Below are 25799 nucleotides of genomic sequence, written 5' to 3' on the forward strand. Positions count from 1 at the left end.
GGGGTGGCAGCAGGGGCTCCTTCCTACCTCTCTCTCTCTCTCTCTCCAGGGCTGCTGTCCAAGGTGCTGCGCTGCTTTCATCTCTCTTCCTTCCAGAGCCAGGCCCAGCAGGAGCATCTCACATCACAAGCGCCAGGAAGAACACATGGAGCACATCCTATAACTGGAAGCAGAAAGCGTCCATGAGCATCAAAGGGGCCTCCTTTCAAAAACACGGTTTCCCTCTTTCCATTTCCATCAGGAGGTGCCTTCGGAGGCAGAGAAGATGCTGAGGGCTCTCCATCTCTGGTGGGCCTTCAAGTCATTTCTTAGGGTCTTATGGTGACCTGGGGTTTTCTGGGCAAGATTTCTTCAGAGGAGGCTTGCCATGGCCATCTTCTGAGGCTGAGAGAGTTTGACTTGCCTAATAATTTCTGCAGTTTGGATGCACCTGAAGCCCAGCCGAGAAAATCTTAGGTTAGCGTTGGTACAATTCAGAGTAAACTCAAAGGCACAGAACATCAACAAGGGTTAGAAAAGGGACTGGTTGCGGTTGCTCTGACCCCATAAAATGAGCCACACATACCATAAGCACAACCCTCGAGAGAAAGGCAAGGAAAGGGACCTCTGTGCTTCCGAGGCCCTTCAAAAGGAAAGGCAGATCCAAAGCCAAAGGGACAAGAAACGGAGCCGGCAAAGGCAGAGCCTCAAATGCTCCAACATCCTTTTTGCTCTGATCCCCAGCCTCTGATGAGAAGCCTTCATGCGCCGCAAAACTTTGCCAACAAGCGCTTAAAAGCACCAGCATCTCTGTAATGAAAGGTGACACCTTTGTACCTCTTTTCCTTGCTTCTCTGATATGACCATTTTTTATGACACGGTTTCATTATTCAGCGGCAAAACAAAGGCCCCGCAAAGCCAAAGGAACGAGAGAAGAAAGTGCCAGATCTCTGCAAATTACATTTCCGTGCAACGTAGATGGTGTTTTGCATTGCAACTTCTATGTGTGTGTGTTGTACGTGTGCAAGAGAGATTGATCCCTATCTACACAGCTCAGCTACATAACAGTACAATTAAAGCTCTGAAACTTTACAAAGCCAAAGGAAAAAGTCTGCAGAAAAGTGTTGCTGTGCAGAAAGACAATGTTACAGCGCTGAAAGCGGCGCCATTTTGAAGAAGGACCGGCCTGCGCTCTCCTTTCGGCCATTTGAAATCCTGGCCAGGAAAAATCTAAGGAATACTGGAAGACAGTTCACTTTCAGACTCGGGAGATATTAAAAATTCAGTTACACCTGATCCTAAACTGTTGCTTTATCTATAACCGTATTTAGTAAGACATAAAGAAGGAAACGCAGAAGAATACTTTTGTATATGGTTACGGCAACCAGAGTATTATTGGCTGAGAAATGGAAAGGAGAGAAAGGTCCGGAAATAGGGAGATTGGCTGATTAAAAGGTATGAATTTATTGAAATAGATAAATTGTGACTGTGTTATTATTATGAGGAAATACCTCCCACCCACCTCAAAAAGGGATGGGAACCACCTATTGAATACTTGTATAAGGACCCTAAACGTATTATTGGGTTAGAGTTAATAAGAATGTGTTGTTAGTGAAAATGTATATGAAGGAGAAGATTTGTAGTGTGTGTGTGTGTGTGTGTGTGTGTGTGTGTGTGTGTGTGTGTGTGTAATGTAATGTATTTGAAGAAACCTTGCCAAGAAAACCCCATGATAGGTTGCATTAGGGTCACTGCAACTCGGAAATGACTTGAAGGCACATGACAAGAAGCTAAAGCCAAAGGGCCTGTTGGCCATAGATGCTCCTTCTGGACTAAGACCCCCAAAGTGTTGGAAAGCCATCGCAAACATCATAGAATCATACAGTCCTAGAGTTGGAAGAGACCCCAAAGACCATCCAGTCCAACCCCCTTCTGCCATGCAGGAACTCTCAATCAAAGCATCCGCATTGACAGATGCCATCCAGCCTCTGCTTAAAGACCTCCAAGGAAGGAGACTCCACCACAATCTCCAAGGAAGGAGTGTGTTTTACTGTCCAACAGCCCTTACTCTCAAAAAGTTCCTCCTAATGTTGAGCTGGAATCTCTTCTCCTGGAGCTTGCATCCATTCCTCCATTGGGTCCTATTCTCTGGAGCAGCAGAAAACAAGCTTACTCCATCTTCAATATGACATCCCTTCAAATATTTAAACAGGGCTGTCATATCACTTCTTAACCTTCTCTTCTTCAGGATAAACATCCCCAGCTCCCTCATAGGGCTTCATGGTTTCCAGACCCTTCACCATTTTAGTCTCCCTCCTTTGGACACACTCCAGTTTCTCAATGTCCTTTTTGAATTGTGTGGCCCAGAACTGGACACAGGATTATTCCAAGTGAAGCCTGACCAAAACAGAATAGAGTGGCACTATTACTTCTCTTGATCTAGACACTATACTTCTATTGATGCAGCCTAAAATTGTATTGGCCTTTTTAGCTGCCGCATCACTCTGTTGACTCATGTTCAACTTGTGGTCTACTTGGACTCCTAGATCCATTTCACATGTAAACTCATTCAGCCAGGTGTCCCCCATGATCCTATATCTGTGCATTTCATTTTTCCGCCCTAAGTGCAGTACCTTACATTTCTCCGTGTTGAATTTCATTTTGTTAGCTTTGGCCCAGCTTTCTAGTCTATTCAGGTCATTTTGAATGTTGAACTTGTCCTCCAGAGTCTTAGCTGTTCCTCCAAATTTAGTGTCATCTGCAAATTTGATAAGTATACCTTCTATTCCTTCATCCAAATCATTGATAAAGATGTTGAATAGCCCAGGACAGAAGCCCACTGGACACCCCACTGGTCACTTCTCTTCAGGATTTCTTTCCTTCACATGCGCACAGGCCCAAAGAGCGCACAAAGGAGCAGCCACACGTTCCACGGAGAGGAAAGAGAAAGCCAAACAATGCTTATTTATTTATCACCTCCTATATAATGCATCCATCATTATCTATTTATTGATCTCTGAAGAGGTCAGAATCTCTGCAGAAATGGCCGGACATTGTGTCCGCATTCAGTCCAAGTCCCTACAGGTCTGTATGCATGTGTGTGCATGGGCACATTGAACGGCACAGTATTGCCATTCATTGCAAAGGCTGTGTAACACAAAGCCTTACCTCCCCATGTGGAGATCTATACTGTGCAACTGTGATTTGTGCGCCACATTTATAGATGTTTGCTTTTTTGTATGACTCTTTCTCTCCAGATATCTCAGGACAGTTTGGGGAAAAACTTACCTTATATACCTTATAAGTCAAGGGCAGGTTTGGGGGCTAAAATTATGGATTTTGATACGATTCGTGGGTTAGTCGAGGATAAATCTTACCATTTATACCTTCTGAGACCTGAGAGAAGGTGCATCCTGATAAGCAAAGAGAGGGATGCTTCCCACACTTGTCTATTTCTTGCTATTCCTGTGCGCTGCACGCACCAATGACCCATCACAGGAATTGACTTTTTTGGGTGCGTATGCATAGACGGAATTGCGTTTATGAATTGTTTGCCACATTACCCCGGCCATTAAGTATAGCTTGAGCATCCCCCCCCCCCCCAAAAAAAAATAGGTTGGTGGAGCTAATGAGTCAAGACTTGGAGAAGGATCAAACCGTCTCCAAAACCCAGTTCAAGATCTGCAAATCTCCCGGAAATATCTGCCCAGCGATTGGAAAGCGAGGGAGCTTTGGAAAGGGCTGGGGTTGTGCATTTGTGCATCAGAAAGAAGAGACAGCAAGGGGCATCTTAAAAACACAAGCCCAAAATGTTGGCGTACAGCCGGGGCTAAAACTCTGGGCCTTTGGAAGAAAATAGCATGGATAATATGATCCGGCCATTGCCACCTTCCCTCCTCCAGCCTTCCAGGTTTCCTTTGATCGCTTTGATAAAATCCTTACATTTTAGATGGGCAGAAACCAATTTACCCCAAAACAATATAGGGTTTTGTGGCCTATATCCCTGGTAAATTTCGACTTGCTGGTGCTCATCCCCTCCATAACCAATGGCCATATAAGCGTGGCAAAATGCAGGCAGATCATTGTAGGAAATGGTAGTTTCCATCCTTCCAGAGACGTAGGCCTTTGGTAAAGTTAAGGAATCTTAGTGTAGTAGAATGATTAAAATTCAGATTTTCACTAATGCTCTGGAGCTAAAGGTTATAGTGCTGAAATAAACTAAGAGCAAAGGTGGCTATTTTAGTTCATGTCAAATTCTCTGTTTAGGGATGTACACAAGTCTGAATGGCTCCTAACTTAAGATTTTAACCCAAATAAAAGGAAGTACTGCATGGACAGTTTGGGGACAGTAAAACAAAACAGAGAGGTGGGAAAATATATTATTATTATTATTATTATTATTATTATTATTATTATTATTATAACGATTGATTGGATGGGTTTCCCACGAGGGATAGTGACATATGTGAATATTCAAGCGAAAATACAGGGGTGTAAATGTTTAATTCAATGTGACCAGTGAAATTTGATTTCTAGTTTTCTTTGTTCAAAATGCTATGAAAGCTGGGTTCGCTTTGAATTCAGGACCCAGTAATTTGGATGAATTTCCTACTGGGAACCACCGCACCTAAATAATCGACTCCTCGGTCTCCCTGCTGATTTCTGGGTTTAAAATAACCTATCATCAATAATCTATAACATTAGTTGCACACCAAACCTCCTTGCAGCCCCAGGCTTTCCATTCCTAAAAGGAGCCACTAGGAGGAATGGGGATCCCAGTGTGGGTTCCCAGCATTGGGCAACCAGACCATGCGTCCCTGCCAACCTTGGCATGAGGAGCGTTTAGCAAAAACCCAAGAGGAGGAGGCAGGCGTCAAAAGCGGAGAGGCTGGGAGCTGTCAGGCTGGCTTAACCCAGGAGCCAGTTAGGGCTAAGAGACAAGGGCACTAGCCTACCCTGACAGCCTCGTTGCCCAGGGCTGGCTTTGGCGTGCCAGCTGGGGCAGGAGGCAATGGGGGTCCCCGCGTGGGTCGGAAAAGCGTTGGCATGACACTGGGCACAGAAGGTGGGGCAGAGGAAGAAAATGCCACGCTGTCGGGTGCCGAAAGCAAGACAAGGCGGCATGGCACACTTGCAAAACTCAAGAGGCCAGGCCTTTCTGAGCAGCGGGCACCGTCTGCTGCAAACCAGGAACACTCTACACATTTTGGGGGGAGGGGGGCTGCAGCCAGGTAGTTTAACAACACAAATATCTCCACCCTTAAGAAAAGCCAAACACAAAGTCTGCTTTGCTGGCACTCTATATCAGTGGCACTTCCTCCAAAAGTAGCTGTAGTTCCCATCTGCACAACATGCGCAGCTCCACCTGTGAGTCAAGAGTGTGATGCAGCAGCTAAAAAGGCCAATGCTATTTTAGGCTGCCTCAATACAAGTATAGTGTCTGGTGCCACTCTATTCTGCTTTGGTCAGGCCTCACCTGGAATAATACTGTGTCCAGTTCTGGTCAAAACAATTCAAAAAGGATGTTGAGAAACTGGAGCCATGGGTCCAAAGGAGGGAGACTAAAATGGTGAAGGGTCTAGAAACCATGAAGCCCTATGAGGAACGCCTTAGGGAGCTGGGGATGTTTAGTCTGGAGAAAAGAAGGTTAAGAGGTGATATGAGAGCTCTCTTTAAATACTTGAAGGGATGTCATATTGAGGAGGGAGCAAGCTTGTTTTCTGCTGCTCCTGAGAATAGGAGACAATGGAGCAATGGACACAAGCAACAGGAAAAGAGATTCCACCACAATGATGAAGGGTCTGGAAACCATGAAGCCCTATGAGGAGAGATTTAGGAAGCGGGATATGTTTAGTTTGGAGATGGTTAAGATTTGATGTGACAGCCCTATTTAAAACATCTGAAAGGTTATCTTGAGGATGGAGTGAGCTTGCTCTCTGCTGCTCCAAAGAATAGGACACAGAGCAATGGATTCAAATGAGAGGAAAAGAGATTCCACCAAAATGGTGAAGGATCTGGAAATCATGTAGTCCTATGAGGAGAGATTTAGGGAGCTGGGGATGTTTAGCCTGGAGAAGAGAAGGTTAAGGGGTGATATGTCGGTCCTGTTTAAGGATTTGAAGGGATGTCATATTGAGGAGGGAGCAAGCTTGTTTTCTGCTGTTCCAGAGAACAAGATCCAGAGCAATGGATTCAAAGTACAGGAAAAGAGATTCCACCTAAACATTAGGAGGACCTTCCTGGTGGCAAGAGATGTTCGACTGTGGAAGATGCTACCTTTGCATCTCCTTCCTTGTAGGTCTTTAAACAGAGGCTGGAGGGCCATCTGTCAGGGATGCTTTGATTGAGAGGTCCTGCATGGCAGAATAGGGTTGGACTGGATGGCCCTTCTTGGGATCTCTTCCAACTGTATGAATCTATGATTCTGGCATGCACCCATCCCAGCTCTGGCTTATCTTTTTTTATTGCACATAAAAAAAGTCTTCACAGTGAGGGATCATGGAGTCTGCATGAAACTGAGATCTTTGTCTGATGTGCTGTTCCTTAAAGACCTCCAGAACATTTTCCCTAACTGCTTCCCGACATAGAGAAAAAGAAACAAAGGACTACATAAGTAAGCTGTTCCCACAAGTCCCCCCAAAGCAGCCTGGGATCATCTGGATGTGGATGGAAGGGAGTGAGTTTGGAGCCATGCGGTGCTCTTCCCACCGTCGCACACCTGCGTAAGCAGACGCACAACCTTTCCATCACACCTACATAGAATTGCACCAGCAGGCCTTTCGGTGTTGAAAACAGAACCTCCCACTAGTTTTAACTCCAGCATCTGCACTTCGTTGCCAAAAATGAGCTCCATCTCTTCTGAGAAGGCTGTGTCCTTTCATTGCTTTGGCTCCAGCCCCAAAAGTCAGCTGGAGACTAGGTCCTTGTGAAAGAAAAAGGAGCGTTCCACCAAATCCCTGAAAACTTTAAGGCATCTAGTAGTCGCTGCCGATCCACACAAAAACCCAGAGAAGCAGCATCTGGAGCCCAGCCAGGCAGATGTTAGTTGGCCTGGATTAGCTAGCGCGGGCTAGTTAGCCTAGATTAGCTCTGGCGGGTTAGTTAAATCCTGATTAGTTCATCTGGGTTGCAGAAATCCAGGGATTAGGCTCTTGGGGTTAGTTAGCTCCAGATTAAACACTCCGGTCCGGAGAGAAAGGGACCAAAGGGATGCAGGGAGTAAAAGGACGCTGGCTTCAGAGGCAATGCAGGCTCTTTATGCCTCTCTCTGTGCGTATTCTTTCTTCTTCTGTTCTTGTTGCATCTATTACCTTTTCCTCCTCTCCTTCCTTGTTTGAACGGTCCACTGGACTTTGCTTGCTCCAACATGAACGCACAACACAACTGTCTTTCCAAGAATGTTAAGAGGGTGGTGGTGGTTGTGTCCCTTCAAGTTGCTTCCGACTTACAGCGACCCTAGGCCCAACCTATTGTAGGATTTTCTTGCCAAGATTTCTTCAGAGGCTTGCCATTGACTTCCCAAGGCTGAGAGAGTGTGACTTACTGCCCAGGGTCATGGCTGAGCGGGGATTTAGTATCCAGAATCATAGTCAAAACTCAAACCTCTATGCCCCATGCATCTGAGGAAGCGGACTTTAGGGAAGCTCATGCTGCCAACTTCTTTCTTTCAGTGAGTCTCAAAAGGTGCTGCAAGATCCCTTTCCATTCTGATTTTACAGACTAATAGGGCTATACCTTTGAATGCTGCCACTTCGCCACAGAGCAGGAAACCCCCCAATAATAAGACCCCATTTTCTGCTTGGTACGGCTCAGGACCTACTTCTTCCAGGAACTGCTTTCAAGGATCAGGACTCTCTTGGGAGAGGCATCAGACCTCCCAGCATCCTTGTTCCTCCCTGGAGGGATGCCCTTCCTGGCTCGCTTCCAAAGGGCATGTGGGGCCAAGGATTGCAGAGGAGGAGGAGGAGGAGGCATGGCAGCGCTATGGGGCCGACAGAGGCGGCTGAGCCTGGCCCTGGAAGATGATCGAACCAGACAGGTGGGGAGGGGGGGCAGGGACCCAAGCGCCAAAGAGCTGTCCCATTAGCTCAGGAGTCCGTCTTTATCAGCGCCAGTGGGGCTGGTGGGTCCGGATCATGTGCCTTTTGCAGAGAACAGCCCTGAAACCAAAAAGAGGGAGATGCTTAGGATCTGGAGCAGAGGCAGATGGGCATCTGGACCTTCCTGGAGCTTTTTCAGTTGAGGGTAACCACCGTTTCCACCTCTCTGATGTATGCAAGGCATACATGCTAATGTGACACCAAAAGAATACCATGACAAGTTCAAACCAATTGTTGTTGCTGCTGGTTGTGTGCCTTCAAGTCGTTTCTGACTTAGGATGACCCTAAGGTGAACCTATCAAAGAATACCTTCAAGTCATTTCTGATTTAGGATGACCTAAGAATACTGTGTCCAGTTCTGTGGACCACGTTTTATGGACAAACTGGATTGAATGTGTCTGGAAGAGAAGTAACTACACTAAAAGGGCTAGAATCCAAGCCTGATTAGAAATGGTTGACAGAGCTGGAGATGCTTTGGCTGGAGGCAAAAAGATTGAGAGATGCTAGGATGCAGCCACCTTTGAACATCCGAAGGGCCATCAGGTGGAAGATGGATCCAAACCAAGAATGGTCCCAAATCACAAGGAAGGAGACTCTGAGTAAACATTAGGAGGAACTTCTTGATGGTGCAAAGTGTTCAGCACTGGAATGGAGTACATTAGGAGGTGATGGACTTTGCTTGGTTGGAGGTCTATAAATGGAGGTTGGTTAGCCACCCATCAGGGACATTCCTCCACTGGAAGAAAGGGGTGACCCTCAGGTCCTGTCCCACTCTACATTTTCACGATGCTATGGTACAATCCAGCCATTGCCATCAACAAATCTGAAGTCGTTAGATGAAGATAGCTGGCCATCCTGGGGAGTTTAAAGAATGAGAGAGAGAGTGCAATCCCTCCCTTGAATGCATGCCAGCAGTTTGTAGGCAGCAGCAGCAGGCAAGCATCCATCAGCGTCCGAAGCTCTTTCACGCTTCGGAGGGAACGTGACTTTGCACGGGTGATGCTTCCACTTGATCTTTTACGTCCGCATTTTCCTTCTCCTCTCGGCTCCCCGCAGCCCATTTGGGAGCCCACCACCTGGAAGTGGGTCACAGAAAGCGGGCCGAAATGGAGAGTGAATTAAGACCATCTCATTGCCCTCCTTCGGTTAACTAGTTGCCCAGCTAGAGAAGAAACCGCATGGGGTCCACATGCAACGCTGGGGCACCAGGTTCACGTGCGCAGCTGAGCCAGATTCCTTTGAGGATGGTGCAGGGCATGGACCAAAGGGAGGGGAGCACAGGTGGGGAACCTTCAGGTATTTCAGACAGTTGAACTCTGAAACCCCAGGCAGAAAATACAATAGTGAGGGTCTATGAGGGTGGCAGTCCAAAGCCTAGGCAACAGCATGAACAGCCAGCCATTAAGACTGGCCATAGAAATTGGGGCAGGCATTTTGCCCAGTAATAGGTATCTTTTTGGATCAAAGGCCAGGAAGGGGCTTCCAATGTTTGTGGATGCCACTAAGACTGGCTACAAGGGAATGCAAAGGACTGCTTGGGTCCAGATTATCTAAAAGACCATGCCTCCCAATATAATACAGCCCAGGTTTCGAGATCCTCGCAGGAGGGTTTTTCTCAGTTCCAGCAGCATCACAAGCGAATTTGGTGAAGATAAAGGAGGGCTGCTTCGACTGCAGCATTACTAGCCAAAGGAAACTAGTGGGTTCCTTTGTGCTCTTTTTCCACCAGCAGCCAAAGACCTTTCTCTTTACCGAGGCCTTTTGAGTAGTAACTGATTCATAAAGTCTTTTATAATTAGTGTGTTGTATTTGTATCGTATAAAATAATGGTTTTTTAATGGTTTTTAACTTTTGTAATATCCATTAATTGTAGTATTTTGCTTTAATTCAGACCTGCTTTGGGTCCTGTGCTGGGAGAAAACTAAGATATCAGATCATATTGCATCAGATCAAAAGAACGAAAAGGCCCTGAACCACTTGGGACCATAGACTATGTCTTTTTACAGCCAAACCTGCCTCTGTGGGCCATTCAACAGCTCAAGATTTACTATTTGGAGCCTGGCACAGGGTGGCATGGGAGACAGTATTAAAAAGAATGGCTTGCCCAAATTGTGGAACAGTCCTGTCCAGATGTGTTGGACTGCAGTTCCTTCCATCTCCAGCCAGTGAGCCAGCTGGGGATGATGGGAGCTGTATCTCATCATACTAGCAGGCACCTGGGTTGGGAAAGGCTGTTACAGAACAATCTCCGCAGAAAGGTCCCCTTACCTACCTCAACCCTCTTCTCACCTTCCTCTGAGCATCAAAGGTCCGGATTCTTTCAGCTGCCATTTGCTTTGGAAGAGTAAAGGTCTGTTGCAGAGGCAGAAATCACATAGTCCTCAAGTTGATGGCACACTGCAGCTCCCAGCAGACCTCGCCAGAAGAACTAACATTGCAGAATGGTGGGACTTGCAGTCCAACAACATCTGGAGGGTTCCACCATCTGTGACCATAACTCTTATTTGTGACTGTTCTTTCCCTTTGTGTCCCTCCATAAAAGTGGTGGGTTTCCAGGTTACGGCACAGTTACTTTGATTCCAATGACGTCAGCCACCTTTAGCATCACTGGGTTTTATCCCCCACCAAAAGAAGTGCCCTAAACAAGTCAACCAAATGTGCAGCCCTTGCCACCAACCCGCCACCACTTCAAAAGGAAGAGTTTACAGCCAGTTAGTAGCTCTATGAAAAGAAAATTAAACCTGTGGAAAATGGTGCCAACCTGCAGGTATCCCCTTTGGTCTGTATCAGTAAGAGATGTGGCGAAAAGACTGGGAAACGAGAGTGACGTGGCATCAGAAGGTAGCTTTAACTCAGAGGGCCACCCCTATCACTTTATAGCAAGTGTGGGCAACTGTGGAAGGCTGGAGGGGCCACATTAGCCATTGCAAAGACCTTGGAGAACCACAAAACCCGCTGCCCCATCCTCACAAAAATGAATAAATAATTTTCCCAAATGCACTATAGGGAGCATTGGTGCATTTTGACCACATTTTGGGGCCTTCTTGGGCCATTTTAGATGCAGGAGAATATTTTTTTTAAGTGAGCAGAAACCAGTCCGCCTTTTTCTCCATTTACAAAATGGTCCCTATTGGGTCTAAACTGGCCCAGGGACTCCAAAATGTGTGGAAATGTCCTCCATCCCTTTGAGGGCATTTTGGAGTTCCCTGGTTCCACAAAAACAGTCCGGATGGTTGCAGATTCTCCCCTCCGTCCCACACTGTGCCCACCACCTTTGCTCTGCAGGAACCCCAGTGCCCCCTTCCCACACCGTGAAACAGGCCCATCACATAAACACACATCATACCTTGGCTTCTGGAAAGTATGCTCTCTGTATTTTCTTTCAGGACATCTGTGATACAGGGTTTCCTCCGGTATAAATAAAGTATAAAATCTTACAATTTGTTTTCTTTTGTCATTATTTTAACAAAAATACTAAAAACTTATTAAAACCTGAAATCAAAGCGGGAAGGGAGACTCTATTGATCACACAGGATTTTGAAAACACTGGTAGAAAGTGGGAGATTAAAAACACTCGCTCGGCATGAGAAAGCTCTCCCCGTCCCAGACGCTGTCGGGGGGCAGGCGCTGGTGCAGGGCAGGTGCCCCGAAAGAGGGGCAGAAGGCCAAGCTCCCCACTCCTGCAGCGGCCCCAGGGAGAGACCCCTCCTCAAGTCCTCCAGGATGGATGGGCACATCTTCTCCCCTTGCAGAGTCTCAATACCGTCCAAAAGGGTTGCTGTTCTGCTGGGGCTGCGTATCTGTCGGGAGACAAAAACAGTCAGAGCCTGGGAAGTGAGCCACGGCTAAGAGGGGAGGTTAAGTCAAGGACCTGGCCAGGGATTTAGCCTCAGCAATGCTAGAGCATGCCAAAAGTTCCTTTTGGGGAGGGGGATTACAACTTCCGGAGTTGAACAGCAGCCATCCTGGCTGGGGAATTCAGAGAGATGTAGTCTGAATGCCACTCCTCTGCGTCAATATTTGGAACAAAAGTATGGCCAGCCTTTTGGGGTGGAAAGGGGTAGCTAAGTATTTTTGGCTCCAGGGAAACTCTGCTCGCATGCCAGAGGTGGGCAACTCCCTGGAGGCCAAGGGTCAAGTCTCCACACACACACAGCAAATGGAAATACTGCACCCTTCTTCTGCAGTTCTTCTCAAAATGGCAATAGGAAGTTGCCATTCCTGGTGCCATTTTGAGAGGGACTGCACAGAAAAAAAAGAGGTATGGGGGGACAGTAGGGGATTCTGTGATGCTTTGGGGGGTATTTTCACATGTTTTCATAAATGGGGAGGAGGGGTTCTGCATGGTTTTGAGGGGAAATTTGCCTGGAAAATGCCCTGATATTTTGTAATATTAGGGGGCTGGGAGGTTTCAAGGGACTTGTATGGAGCATCAGGGTCTGTACACAGCTCACCCTGTGGCAAAAATGTTTTAAAATTAAAAACAAGGGTTGGGAACTGCAGTCACAAATACAGGTGACCTTTCCAAGTTGGGCTGGGAGTCCTTGAAAGGGACTTACTTTCCTCTCCTGAATGTGCCTGAAAGAGCCACTCAGCTGCCATTCAGCAGCTCCCTGGCTGCAAGTGGGTGCAAGGACCCCTCCAAGGGACCCACAGCACCTTTCCTTTGGCCCCAGTCCACATGAACAAGAGATGGTCACTGCACCAAAGGTGTTGGGGGAGATGGGAGCTGGGCCTTACTGGAAAGCTGCTGCTGAAGCTGCCGGACCAAGGCTGCCGTCTGTTGCTGCTGTTGCGTCTGCTGAAGGCCTTGCCGCTGGAACTACAATCGAAAAGAAGAGGAGGCTATTAGAGTCCCTGGGGCAGAATCTGGCCCTCCCACAGCCCCAGGATGGCCACACTCCTTGTGTACATTTATGGCGCTTTATAAATAAAGCTAATAACAACAACAACAACAACAACAACAACAACAACTCCTTTCCCCAAGACACCCTGGTCAGGCGCTTTATTAGCCAATTTCACTATTATTTCTTACTGCCACCACTATCATTATCTCTATTAGCAGCAGCTTCAAGGCTGGGGCCGGAGGGAATGCTTACCATGGGCTGCTGTGGAGCCAGCGCCTGCATCCCCAGCCCTGGAGGCTGGCCTTGTGCTTGAGGCTGGGGGACGCTGGGGACCTGGGTCTGTTGCGGGGGCTGCTGGGGTGGGGGCTGCGGTTGCTGCTGCTGTGGTGGGGGTTGTTGTTGTTGTTGCTGCTGCTGCTGCTGCAAAACCAAAACAGAAGACAGAAGAAGTCAGGGGTGAGAAAGTGTTACTAGAAAGCCATGGCAGTTCAAGACAGGTGCGGGAGAGGAATAACAGCCTTGCAGGCAAGGGAACTGCTGAAGCAGCTCCCAAAACCTGGTCCATTTGTCAGCCCAATGACTATGGGAGCTCACAAGATGGCATCCCTCTGTGATCTACCCACTCTTTTTGTCTGGCACACTGCCCCTCTACGTGAAGGCTCCCTGCAACATGACTAGTATCATGGTTAAGGCAACTCTCCATGAATCATGGTTCCACAAGGAGTGGCCAAGAGGACAGTGCAAGCTTCCACACTTGGCCAAAGCCAGCCATCTTTCTGTTGTGGGGACACTGGCTTACATGGCTACACAGAGAAAGACCTATGGAAGGTTGCCTTAACCATAGTATTAGTCCTGACGTTACTGGGTCCCTGACTTTTAAGGGCTGGAAGGAAATAATTCTGCCTGGTGCTTGGCCCCAAGATCAGCTACATCGCTTTCCCCATTTCCCTCGTCCAGAAAAGTGAAACATAGCTCTCCCATTGCTTCTTTGAAAAAGGTCTAGTTGCCATGAGATGGGAGACTGCGGAAGCCTCAACACAAGCAGCCTGAAGGCCCTTTGAAGTCTCGCTTCAAAAGACACGAGGGCAGGGAGAGATGAAGAATAGTTTGGAGACAAGAATGGAAGAAATAAGGCACAGAAGACCTCATGCCCGACGCTATCGAGGAGAAGTTCCAAATGTGTTTCCGCAGCTCCGAGGGATGAAAAGCCGCTGAGAAAAAAGGCAAGAGAGTTGCAGTGAGGATGGCATTCGCACCCAAAGACCATGTGAGAATAAGGCGGGGAACAACCAGCCCATCATTCTGTAAGGACCCCAAGGGTCCCCATTTTTTTAAACACCCCTTAGGGAGCTCCCACATTTTTGGCTCATTCTGGGGCATTTTAGGCAAAAGAGAGATATCTCCCCCCAATAGAAAGTGACTCTATAGTCCCAGGAGAGGTAAATTTAGACACAAGAAAGGGCCTTCTTGGTGGCTTCTCCCAGACTGTGGGATTCCCTCCCAAGGGAAGGGAAGGTTGCCCCCTTTGCTCACCTTTCTGTTTACTCAAACCTTTGAGAGTTACCTGCAGAAGGTCTTTTAACTGGGTTGTGGTGCATGATTATCAATTTAACAGACTTTTGCAACAATATTTTTAATTGGACTGTTTGCCTAATTACTTTTAATTCTTCTATAATCCATTGTTTTAACAATATTATGTTTTAACTGATACCATGGACCATCTTAGGTCCCCTATTGAAAGAAAGGCAGGACATAGTAAGTAAGTAAATAAAAAAGATGTCTTGTGGGGGTGGGGGGGTGGGGGGGGGGGGAGACAAGACCTCTCCAGGGCCAACAATGGCCCAGAGAGGACCAAAACATGACAAACTGTCCCCATGCCCCCTAGGAAGCACTTATGAGGAATAACTGAGGGAGCTTGGTAGGTTTAAGCTGGAGAAGAGAAGGTTAAGAAGTGACAGGATAGCCATGATTAGATATTTGAAAGGACATCGTATTGAGGATGGAACAAGCTTGTTTTCTGCTGCTCCAGAAACTAGGATGCAGAGCAATGGATTCAAACTACAGGAATAGAGATTCCATCTCAATATTAGGAAGAAATTACTGATGCTAAGAGCTGTTTGACAATGGAACACACTCCCTTGGAAGGTGATGGAGTCTCCTTCTCTGGAGGCTTTTGAACAGAGGCTGGATGGCCATTTGTTGGGGGTGCTTTGGTTCTATGTTCCTGCATGGCAGAAGGGGATTACTGGGTGGCCCTTGGGGTCTCTTCCAACTCTAGGATCCTATGAGAACGGCTGGATTTGTACCTCCACATTCCACCCACAGGGAAGACAGAAAAGGTGTACAAAAGGATTTGTGATCAGAGGAGTGCTTTCAAAGGAGTGCTTTCCTCGCAGCCTTCCATGGGCCAGAGGGGAAACACCAGTGGGCCACATGAGGCCCACAGGCCAGACTCTCCCTTCCTCTGGACTAGTGGTCTTGGCATGATTTGGAGAAAAGGTTCTAACTTTAGCACTGTTGCTGCCACCAGCTTACTCTTCTCACATCTCAAACCTCTGCTGTCCAACAATCGGAAAAGTCCCTAAGAGGACTGTCGAGAGAAAAGAAAAGAACATTATGTATTATACCAAAAAAAGAAAAGGGAAAAAAACTGGATTACATTTCAAAAAGCTGCCTCAAAGTTTCCATTCATTTCAGGCATAAGACTTTATTCTGCCAGCCAACCAGGCCAGATAAATTCCCAGGGACTTTAAAGGGTGAGGGGGAAGGAAAGAGAAGAAGAAAGGAAAAGAGGACAGCGAGGGACTTGTTTTCAAAATGGTGAAGAAAGCACTCAGAAAGTACAAAAGAGGGCAGCTGAGGGTCACCGCTGTACCACTGATGGACCAACACCTCAAGGGATGCTCCTGACCCACTTCTGGCAGTTAAGAGATATGTGTGTGTGTGTGTGTGTTGTTTTAAACCAATATTCACTCCTTTCTCAGGTACAGCAAAATGCAAAAGAACTCAAGCAAACTAAAAAGAAATCAAGATAAGCCAAGTAACAAAAGAGAGAGTGCAAGGACACATGGCTACACATTGCCTCCTGGTCAAAACAATCACCATTTGATACCGAAGGAGGGTTTCTTGATAGCAACTAAGCAGATTAATTAGATTTAAAAGTCCAAGCAACAAGAGCTGCATCCTCTATAGACAGGTACACATGCAAGTCTTGAAACAGGTTGTGAGGAAAATACGCTTTACATTGCAGAGCTGCTTTGCTAACAGAAACAGAGAAAAGGAACCAGTTCATCCAAGAAGGGACCTGTGTGAGTCCTTCCTAGAAATGCCAGCAGGTCACATATATGTGCTGGTGTGTGTGCATGTAAGCTCTTGTTGACTTGTGGCTCTGACCCTCAATGAGGGATGAAAAGCAACACTGCTCTTGCCATGTAAAGTAGTCTAAGCTCTGATAACCTCAGGCTTAAGCTACTGTACAATATGTGGGACTTTGAAGACTCTTCAGAACTGGCAATTAGCACATGATGCAGCTGCTGGATTTATAACCACAACTGGGTGTTATGAAGAAACCTGAGCTTATACTGTGCCAACTCCACTGTCTTCAATATGTTTTTCTGGGACTAATTCAAAGTACTGGCTCTGACTTTTCAAGAGGACATCCAGAAATGTTTTACAGTTCTCTCTATGGCACTGTCGATCATGGGATAGGGCATTTTATTTTCAGATGACCAAAATGATGCTCACAATATAATTCTATGCTATAGTCTAGGTAGTTTTGCTTCAGGAATAATTCAGGAAGGATGTGTTGGATGAAGGTCAAATCCCCTTTTGTGGGGAGTCAGGTATAGATGTTCTGCCTGCAATGTTTTGTCATGTTTGAATAATAGGGGTGTACAGCCAGCATGCTGTTAGTGCAGGCGTAAGAGTGGTTTTTCTGGACAACACACAACCGTTGTGTGTTGTCCAGAACCGTTACATCCAGTTGACGGTAGCGCAAGTGGAGTTTCACATATGGGACCACCGAGCAATTTCTCACAGCAATTTCACAATGAGTATTGATCTACATGCCTTGCGCTACAGTGATATACACTGGTGGATATTTATGCTATGCCGGAGTGACACAAGAATTTGGTCAATTTGTGTGTGCTTGCGTGTACATGTATGCGATGACCATATGACATGAAGATACTCTATAATAAGTATTTTGAATTAATTGACAGGATGTCTTGGTATTCTCTCATTCATAGGGTCACCATAGATCAAAGTATTATATGGGTGTGACCAGCTCCCTTCTCCATGCCCCTTCTCCTCTTCTCACATTTTGATTTCCAGCGGCCACTCAGGTGTGATTTCTGCCCCAGAACAAATGGACATGTTTACAATGAGACTTTGGTATCTGCTGAGGTTCGGTTCTATCCCTCAACCCTCTGATACCAAAATCTGTGGATGCTCAAGTCCCATAAAAGACAATGGTGTAGTAAAAGCGTGACTGTTAGATAAAATGGCAAATGATTTTATTATATAATTATATAAAGGACACAATTTTTTTGGAATGAATGAATCAGTGGATAATCAATCAATGGATGTGGAGGGCCGGCTGTATTAACAATAGGCATAAGGCAATAGGCAATAGGGTAGAAGGTTAGAACCGAACCGCCTCATTTATCTTCGATAGAGAAGCAGGATATAAATAAATTTGTATTATTATTGTTATTGTTATAACCCACGGTTTCTCCTCTGCACTCTCTTTCGGATTCTCTCTCTAATTTAATATGGAGAGCTTGGATTTAACATGCTTTATGGGACACTTTGCACACTGTGTGTGTGTGGAGGAGGTTTGCAGAAGCCCCCAAGCCTGCTTACCCTCAGCATCTGCTGCTGCTGCTGTTGTTGCTGTTGCCTCAGATACTGCTGCTGCTGGTCCGAGAGGAGCTGGCTGGGCCGGATGCCCGACGGGACCCCCTGGGCGCTCATGTGGTTCACCCCACTCATCATGGGGGCTTGCTGCATTGACTGATGAGGAAACCTACCACCAGAGACAGGAGAAGAGTGTGCGCTGGAGCGCCTTGAAGCAATGAAGTCGGAGGACATTCCCAGCCGCTCAGGAAACATCCCCTGTGGCTCTCAGTGCTCAGAAGCAAGAACCGTTCCGCTCAAGCCATTTGTCAGATTAGTTTAAAGTCCCCAGGGGCCGACATTCCTCCCATCTCTAGGGAGGGCAGAAACAGTCCTTGCAGTGGAAGATGAAACCACACAGTTCACCCCCACAGCCAGGTCCACCCTCCCTCCAGCCCCATCCTCCCTGTTCAGTACCTCTGTGCTGCGTTCAGGGTGTGGACATATCCCGGAGCCTGCTGGTGCACATAGCCGCTGGGCCTCGGCATGGGTCTGGCAGGGTCCACAAAAGCCGGGTTAGAGCTGGGGTGCGTGGTCTGGTAGGTTTGGTTGGAGTACGTGGGGGGGACCATAGCACTGGACTGGGAAGGGTGCTGCTGGAGGCCGATGTGGGAGACGTAGGGGGTGTAGCCCTGCAGAGGAAACAAGTAGCAGCTGGGTGTTAAAAGCCAACAACTGGCCAAGGGAGGTGTGGAAGTTGGCAGCTGTGAGTTTGAAGACAGTGCCTCAGGGCACAAACCCAAACTCAAAGATCTGGCAACAGATGGACTATGTCACTGTGGCACAGCATTCAGAGCACAACCCCAAACTCGATATCTGCCAACAGATGTGCTAAATCAGCACAGGACAACCCTCAAGGCAACGGTGTGACACAACCTCAAGATCTGCCAACAGATGGGCTAAACTGTGGCGACACAACCCTCAGGGCACCGGAATGGTACATGCCCTCAGGAAACAACCCCAAACTCAAAGCCTGCCAACGGACGGGCTATACCTGTGTGAAAATACCCACAATGGACCAGAGGTGGCAGATGGGTTCCACCTAAGTACTGCAGCAAAGCAGCTCTGGGCCTGACCTTTAAAAGCATGAACTATACCCAAAATAACTGCAGCACCATAGACAGCAACTTTCAAGTTCAAACTAAGTGCCAGCACAGTTTCACCCCCACATGCAGCCTTGACATGGATGCCATCAGCTCAGGCCTGAGAGGCAAGGCTCCTGGATGAAGCTTTCTGGGGAGGAGGCTGGGCACAGTGGAGCCCTCCAGCCTGGCACATCTCACCAGCTTACCTGTGACGGCTGCACTGCTCCATATGGCGGGGCAGGAGCCATCTGGCGTACAGGTGGTTGTCCCATCATCCCCTGGCCCTGCTGGAAAAGCAGCAGAGAAACACAGCTAGTGATGGTGGCCCCAGAGACCTTTGTGCTTGGGAGGAAAAGCCCTGTGAGCACCACCACAGAAGGAACAGGAGTGTGGCACACATTGGCACTGTTTGGGAAACACAGCAGGATTGTTTTGGACTAGGCCAGAAACTCTTCCAAAAAGCATGTAAGTAGTTCAACTTCTTGCCATACTGCCCTTCAGATGAGAAGTGACACTCCTGATATCCCTTCCAGGCTGGTAGAGAGAATCGAGGAGGAGAGAAAACATTAGGGGCAGGAACAGGGTTTAGAAGGGTTCCTTTCTAGGGGGAAAAGCAACTTCCAGAATGTTTGCTGCATCAGCACAACCCTGTGTGCTTCTGTGTTACTAGTGTTGCTTTTGATACTCTTGCTTTTTTAGCTGCTGTGAGCCATCTTGGGTCCCATAGATAGTGTGACAGAAAATAAGTAAATATTTTAAAAAAAGGAACTTTCCCAAGTTTCAGACATGGCTCCCACAGTCCGTCTCTTGCAAGAGGATGCCAGAGAGTGTGAGTCAGCCAACAGTGGGGAATTGCTTACCAGCTTAGCCTGCAGCTGCTGCCGAAGGAGCTGCCCTTGGGGGACTGGTGGCTGTTGCTGCCGGTAGACAGTGGACTTGTAGGAAGGGTCGATCCCAATCATGCTGCCCATGCTTGTTGGCAAGACTCCAGGGTAAGGAGGCCGGCTTGGCACCAGCTTGCCGATTTGTGGCATGCGTACCGGCCGGTAGGAGGTATCCAGTCGAGGGCCACCTGTGAGGAGGGGGCATGGTGAGTGGTGCATGTGTGCCGCATGCATACATGCACACACATGCAGCCTAGTCAAGGTTAGAGTGCAACTAGGCCTGGTTTTGCACCAACCTGAACACTTTTCAATTCGGACAAAAGTACAGGCAACTGCTATCGGGTAACTGATACTTCTCTGGTGTGAACTGCCTCACCTTTTCACATCTGTTTTCTCTGCAGGCCTCTCAAAATGGTGGCAGGAAGTGATGTCATGGCACTTCTTGTCACCATTTTGAGAGGCAGTGCAGAGGAAAACTGAACTATAGGGGCCGTACAAAGCTCTGAGGTGCTTGAGAGAGTGAGGTGGGGATGTTTTTGGTGTTTTTACTCTTTGTGGGTACTTTCTGCGTGGTTTTAGGACAGAAATTGCCCCCAAATTTCCTCCTTTTAAAATGTTTTGGATGGTTGGACACTTTGAGGGATTTGAGGATCCACAATAATGGGGTCCACGCCCACATTTAACCAACCAACCCAATTTATACTCACCCGTTTTAAGATAATGTTGCCACCAATGCAAAACAAAACAAGCTAACATGAGAGACTCTAGAGCTCTTGGCTGTTTCTAAAGCAACAGCTTCAAAAAAAGCTTTCATTGCTACTTCTGCTGCCCGCTTGAAGGATGTGACCCCCAATCCTACATGGAGAAAGTGTCTGGCCACCAAGAGAGAAAGAGGCCTTCTCCTCTCACCCCACACACACAGGGACAGGCCCCAACTCACCTGGCGGCAGGGGCTGGTTCTGAGCATACAGGGGCTGCCCATAGCCCAAGCGCGACATGGAGTTGGCTGTCTGATGGTGGAGGAGGTCAGCAGGCATACCACCTCCATAGGATCCCCCTCGGCCTGTGGTGATCATGTAGTCCTACAAGGGAGGTCAAAGGGGCACACTAAGTGGTATTGCCAGAGCTATAAGAAAGGAAAAGGGCAAGGAAGCCACTATGCATGAGTTACGACCAGGGGCTTTTTTCCTGGATAGCAGAGGGGGCATTCACACAGCCAAGGGACTGTTGCTGTGTGATAAGCCCCCCCCCTTTTCCTAAACATGCACACACATATATATATATTCTTTTAATTTTGGGGAAAAAATAAGAGAAAAGGCCCTGGTGGTTCAGCCCTGTGTGGGTGTCTGTGATGCCCTACCCCATCATCACCCTCTTCATGTGGAAAAACAAGAAAGCATCCTCTGGGTGTGAAGACCCTCCCTGGGATGCGAAAACCTGGAAGCCACATAGAGGAGGCTATACCTGTTTGAACATTTTTCTTCGCATTAAGAGAGCAGGGACACAGCTCTATTTGGCAAATGATGTTTTTATCTGGCAAATGGGGTGGCGAACAGAATTAAAAGGTCAGGGTAACCATCTGCTGGGGGCTGACAGGTGACCACCACTTGCAGTGGGGGAGGGCACTTGAATAACTGCATCCATCCCCTTACCTCATTCTTGTTGGCAGGCTGGGCCCGCTTCTTGTTCTTGCTGGCCTTCTTCTTGGGCTCCGTGGTGGAACTGGTGGCATTGGCACTGGCTTTCTCCACCTTGGCTGGCTCAGCAGCCTTCTTCTCTGGCTCCAAAGTGACTGGCGTGGGAGGCTCCTCTTCTTCAGGGGGCAGAGGCAGCGACTCCAGGTAATAGCTGCGTGGCTTTGGCTTTAAGTGCGTATGATATAGCAGCAGCCTCTGCTGTTCTTCAAAGCGGGACACCTTACGATCTACTCGCACAGTCCCAAACCAGCCCCAGGAGAGTGGAGCTGAGTGCTTCAGGCCTTCAAAGAGGTCCCAGGGGGAAATCTTCTGCTTGGTGGACACCTGCAAGCCCTGAAATGGTGATGAAGAAAAGAAAAAGAGAATAATAGGAAGAGAGCCAGAAGCAGCTAAGAAAGCCTGCTGGCCTGCTGGCTGACTACCACTGGCTATGATGGGTAGGGCCTCTGGGAGTTGAAATCCTGAACATGTGGAAGATCAGAGTTTGGGAATCACTGGGTTAGAGTGTTGGGGGTGGCATGAAGAGAAAACAAAAATGCCCTGAATCACAACCTCCTCACAATGAACGACAGCCATACATCTGGGGCACCAGGCATGCAACATGCATACACACAGACGCAGAGAAAGTACCATTGCTGTGAAAAGAGACCACACAAAGAGGAAAAAACTTGCCTCCTTCTTGAAAATTGAGTCAAACCCAGCGATCTTGTTGCCTTTGGTATCGATCAGAGAGCCCTGAGGCTCGCAGGTGATGACATCCCGTGTCTGCTTGGGCAGAGGTAACAGCTGGCGCACCTTTTCCAAACTTTCAGACTGGCGGTCACCCAGCTCTTTCTACAGAGAAAGGAAAGCCAGAGAGAGTTGGTAGGAGGGGAGATCTTTGGCTGGTCCAAGCAGACAAGTTACTTGTGTCTGAATTGCCAGTTCAGACACTCCATGCCTCTGTATCACCCCTGGCACATGTTCAAGTCACCAGGTCCCCCCACATCAAGCACAACACAAAGTTAAGGTGAGGAACTCACACCCCCATCAAATATGGCTGGACTGAGAGAAGGGCCTCCTCCCCCCAAAATCTCAAGCAGGCTTGAGTGGAAAGACATTGCGCACAACCAAACATTGTGCTTGATCTGCATCACATGAATAGATCATAGGTGTCCCTGCAATACTCCCTTCCTGAAGCGTTTTCCTCACTTACCCGGAGCTTCTTGACAAGGTTCATGTAAGCTCTCTTGTTCTCCTCCATGCTGCCCTGAGAGATGCTGGACATGTCAGCAGCCAATGTGCCATTGATAAGCACACTCAGCATGTCCAAGACCGTAGTGAAGAGCTCGCTAGAGAATTAGAGGGAGGAAAAGAAAGAAGAAAGAGTCACACTATCACATGGAATGCAATTTGCTCTAGTCCGTTGTTCTGTTCTGAAAGTGCGTGTAGTTCCTGGCCTCCCCATGACTGACAAACTTTACTGCTATGAGCTTAATTGGTGGTAAATGATGCAGCAAGTGGCATACAGCCAAGAAACATGGTGTCCCTTTTATAAAATGGTTTTTGGAATTTTGGGGGGTGGGAATATTTTGAAGGCATGGATGGTTGAATTTGTGGATACAGCAGAATCTGTGGATATGGAGAGCCACCTGTAGTCGTACCCCGACTCTCCCTGGCCGGCAATCCAATTCCCCATGGCTGGCTCAATGGGGTTACTGAGCTGGGGTGGACCCTTTCCCAGGCAAGACCGATGGAAGATGGACTCCCAAGGATTAATCTAACAGAGATTTGTACACACAGGTTAGTAACAGTGGAAAATTCCCAGTCTATTCCCAGCCTTCAGATCTTTGTCCAGCCTCAAGCTAATGCAAAACAACAACAACAAAGTATATGATGAAGTCACTAAGACAAATTAACCCTTTCTTTGTCACTGGACAACTGTTAACATTTGACCACAATGCTGGCAAGGGCTCAAAAACCCATCTGCCTAGTGACAGAGGCTCCAGTCACTACATCCTCCTTTCTAAAAAGCTTCATTATTAATGACTTTCCCACTCAGATCTGAAAACTTGGATGCTGATCTAAAACAAGGAGGCATCCAAGGTCTGCCTCTCCAGCAACTGAACTGGCACCACCCTCTGCTTCTCTATCACAGTTTGTGAATGCCAAACTGAGAAACGACAGGCAAACTACTACTCTCCAGCACTTGGCTGCTTTCCTCCTGGCTGCCATGGAGGGTGGGTGGGTGCCTGCCTATAGGGAGACAGTGGCCCTCCTCTCCCAAACACTCACTTGTTGGACTGCATATCAACTGTGCCACTGCTGATGATGTCCAGGAGGAGCACGGCCCATTCTGTGGTTTGCTGGGTGCTGCGCTGGACTGTGTCAAACATGCCGCCCACCTTGCAGGGAGGAGAAAAGAGGAGACTGTTAGCCCAAAAGATAGTGCACTGCTAGGGGGTGGCTCTGGGAGCAAACAATCCTGGTAGGGAAGCCAGATGGAGTGAGGGCAACGGGGAGGCTGGATTTCTCCGAGTTCAAGAGCTGAGGGCCCTCACCATGTTGGAACAGTTTACCTCCTAACACTGGAGCTAAGCTTCCTGGTTTATGCAAGGCCGAGGTTTGTGGCTAGTTATGAGGAGGCTCTGCTGCAGGAGTGAGAGAACTGCAGCCCCCCTGCGGACATATCTGCCCTCCCCACACAGATGCACCACTGCCCCCTGAAACCATTATTTGGTGGTTTTCCAGCATCTATACAGAGTTCTCCCCCACCCACCCCCAAACACACAAATTCTAAATTGATGAAACACCTTTTGTCCAAAGCTTAGTTGTTGGCAAGACTGGTATTTTCAGCCTCATCATTTCTGTTATCAGTATTCCCTACGACTGGAATGTGGTCCCCTCCCTGCAAGAAATTCTCCCAAAGTGATGGAGACCCTTGGGTGAAAGAGGTCTCCTGTCTGCTAGAGAGTTAGGAGAACAAGGCAGATGCTGTCTCCAGACAAGGAGGTCTGCCAATTGGTGCTGTTTTGCAGTAGAGCCCTGGGAACCAGAGGAAATGTTTCCCATCTTCCCCAACCCCACACCTTAATTTGCTCAGTTGCTCACCAGGTTGAGTCGCAATTTCAGCGCTTCATGCATCAGCTGCTTGGCTTTGCAGTCATCTTGGTACTGATCTTCTCGCCAGTTGGTCACAATCTAGGGAGAAGAGATGCAGACCTAGCTGTTGGGCCAGCCTCCTGACAGCAACTCCTTGACAGGATTCCAGACAAGATCTTGGTAAGGGGCTGCAGAACAGACCTACCTGCTGGACCTGGCTGTACAGGGAGGTGAGGAGGCCCTCCCGCTGCTCATCCTGGCCTTTCAGGCACGTCAAGACCAAGGACAGGAAGGGCTGCTGGCTCAGGAGGGACATACTGTAAGCAGGAGGGAGACATGCCAGGACAGAGTTGGGGCTTAGCTTGTAAGAGAGCCACTTCCACCCTCCAATTCCTTAACCCGTTTTTCCTTCTGGGTCCCCCCTCACCTCTTCTGCTTCTGGCGGTCCCGCTCCTTGCGGGATGAAGAACCCAAATGCTGCCCTTTCTCCAGCTCGTCCCCAGCTGCCTTGAGTACATAGCCCTGGACGGATGTTGGGAGTTTGGCAATGAGAGGGGCTACCAGCCACACGCCTGACCTTTCCAGGGAACTGGTACATGGAGACAGGAAAAGGAGTGAGTTGGGTCAATGTGTTTCTTTAAACCCCAACAATCTCCACCTGCCACCTCTTCTTTCACTGTACAGCCTCTGACCTGAGGACGGGCTTGGCTTTGGTGTTAGCCGGCCCAAGGCTGGTGGAGCCACCCAGGTTGACGATGCCATTGCTGGCCGAGTTGGTTTCAGCAGACTGCTGAAAAACTTCAATGGTACCCTTGGCGATGTTCTCCTGCAGAGAGTTCATTTCTTGCTGCAGGGTGGCAAAGCAGAGAAGGAGTTTCAGAATAATCCATTTGCCCAAAAGGAGGCTCAGTGCCAAGAGAATGGTACTGGTCAGGAGCTTTTATACCATTCAAGGTATCAGCTCTTTCCAGCTTGAAATACAGCCTGCATCCAAGGACAGGCAAAGTGTGGCCCTTACAGTACCCCTGTGCACACCTGAACATTTACATTGTTTGCTGTCTGCTTGATCATCAGCTGCAACTCAAGCAAGGACTGCCTCATCGTCCATTGGTCCAGATTCTGTAATGAGGGTAAAGTCTTGTCACCCACCTGGTTGTTATGGCTCTGCATCTGCTCAGTCCCTCTGCCTGCCCTTCCCAGTTTCTTTGCACATCACATCCTTCTACCATAA

General features: G+C 48.0%; 1 protein-coding gene across 4 annotated transcripts in view; it reads right to left on the bottom strand.

The window, feature by feature from the left end:
• Positions 1 to 11430: 11430 nt before the first annotated feature.
• The window catches only part of MED12 (mediator complex subunit 12), a 35627-nt gene continuing 21258 nt past the window's right edge, over positions 11431 to 25799 (bottom strand). For 2 of the 4 annotated variants that reach the window (XM_042479260.1, XM_042479258.1), the window contains 17 exons: positions 25604 to 25687; positions 25261 to 25415; positions 24996 to 25157; positions 24774 to 24885; positions 24578 to 24667; positions 23762 to 23871; positions 22683 to 22818; positions 22160 to 22321; positions 21443 to 21820; positions 20731 to 20872; positions 19767 to 19978; positions 19113 to 19193; positions 18239 to 18453; positions 17789 to 17951; positions 13178 to 13345; positions 12819 to 12900; positions 11431 to 11878 (listed from right to left, as the gene is read on the bottom strand). In XM_042479260.1, coding sequence (XP_042335194.1) covers positions 11835 to 11878; positions 12819 to 12900; positions 13178 to 13345; positions 17789 to 17951; positions 18239 to 18453; positions 19113 to 19193; positions 19767 to 19978; positions 20731 to 20872; positions 21443 to 21820; positions 22160 to 22321; positions 22683 to 22818; positions 23762 to 23871; positions 24578 to 24667; positions 24774 to 24885; positions 24996 to 25157; positions 25261 to 25415; positions 25604 to 25687 — 2496 coding nt within the window. In that variant the 3' untranslated portion in view covers positions 11431 to 11834. The remainder of the gene's footprint in view (positions 11879 to 12818; positions 12901 to 13177; positions 13346 to 17788; positions 17952 to 18238; positions 18454 to 19112; positions 19194 to 19766; positions 19979 to 20730; positions 20873 to 21442; positions 21821 to 22159; positions 22322 to 22682; positions 22819 to 23761; positions 23872 to 24577; positions 24668 to 24773; positions 24886 to 24995; positions 25158 to 25260; positions 25416 to 25603; positions 25688 to 25799) is intronic. The other 2 variants (XM_042479259.1, XM_042479262.1) reach the window with 2 other exon arrangements.

The sequence above is a fragment of the Sceloporus undulatus genome, chromosome 7 (assembly GCF_019175285.1).
Source record: "Sceloporus undulatus isolate JIND9_A2432 ecotype Alabama chromosome 7, SceUnd_v1.1, whole genome shotgun sequence".
Classification (NCBI taxonomy): domain Eukaryota; kingdom Metazoa; phylum Chordata; class Lepidosauria; order Squamata; family Phrynosomatidae; genus Sceloporus; species Sceloporus undulatus.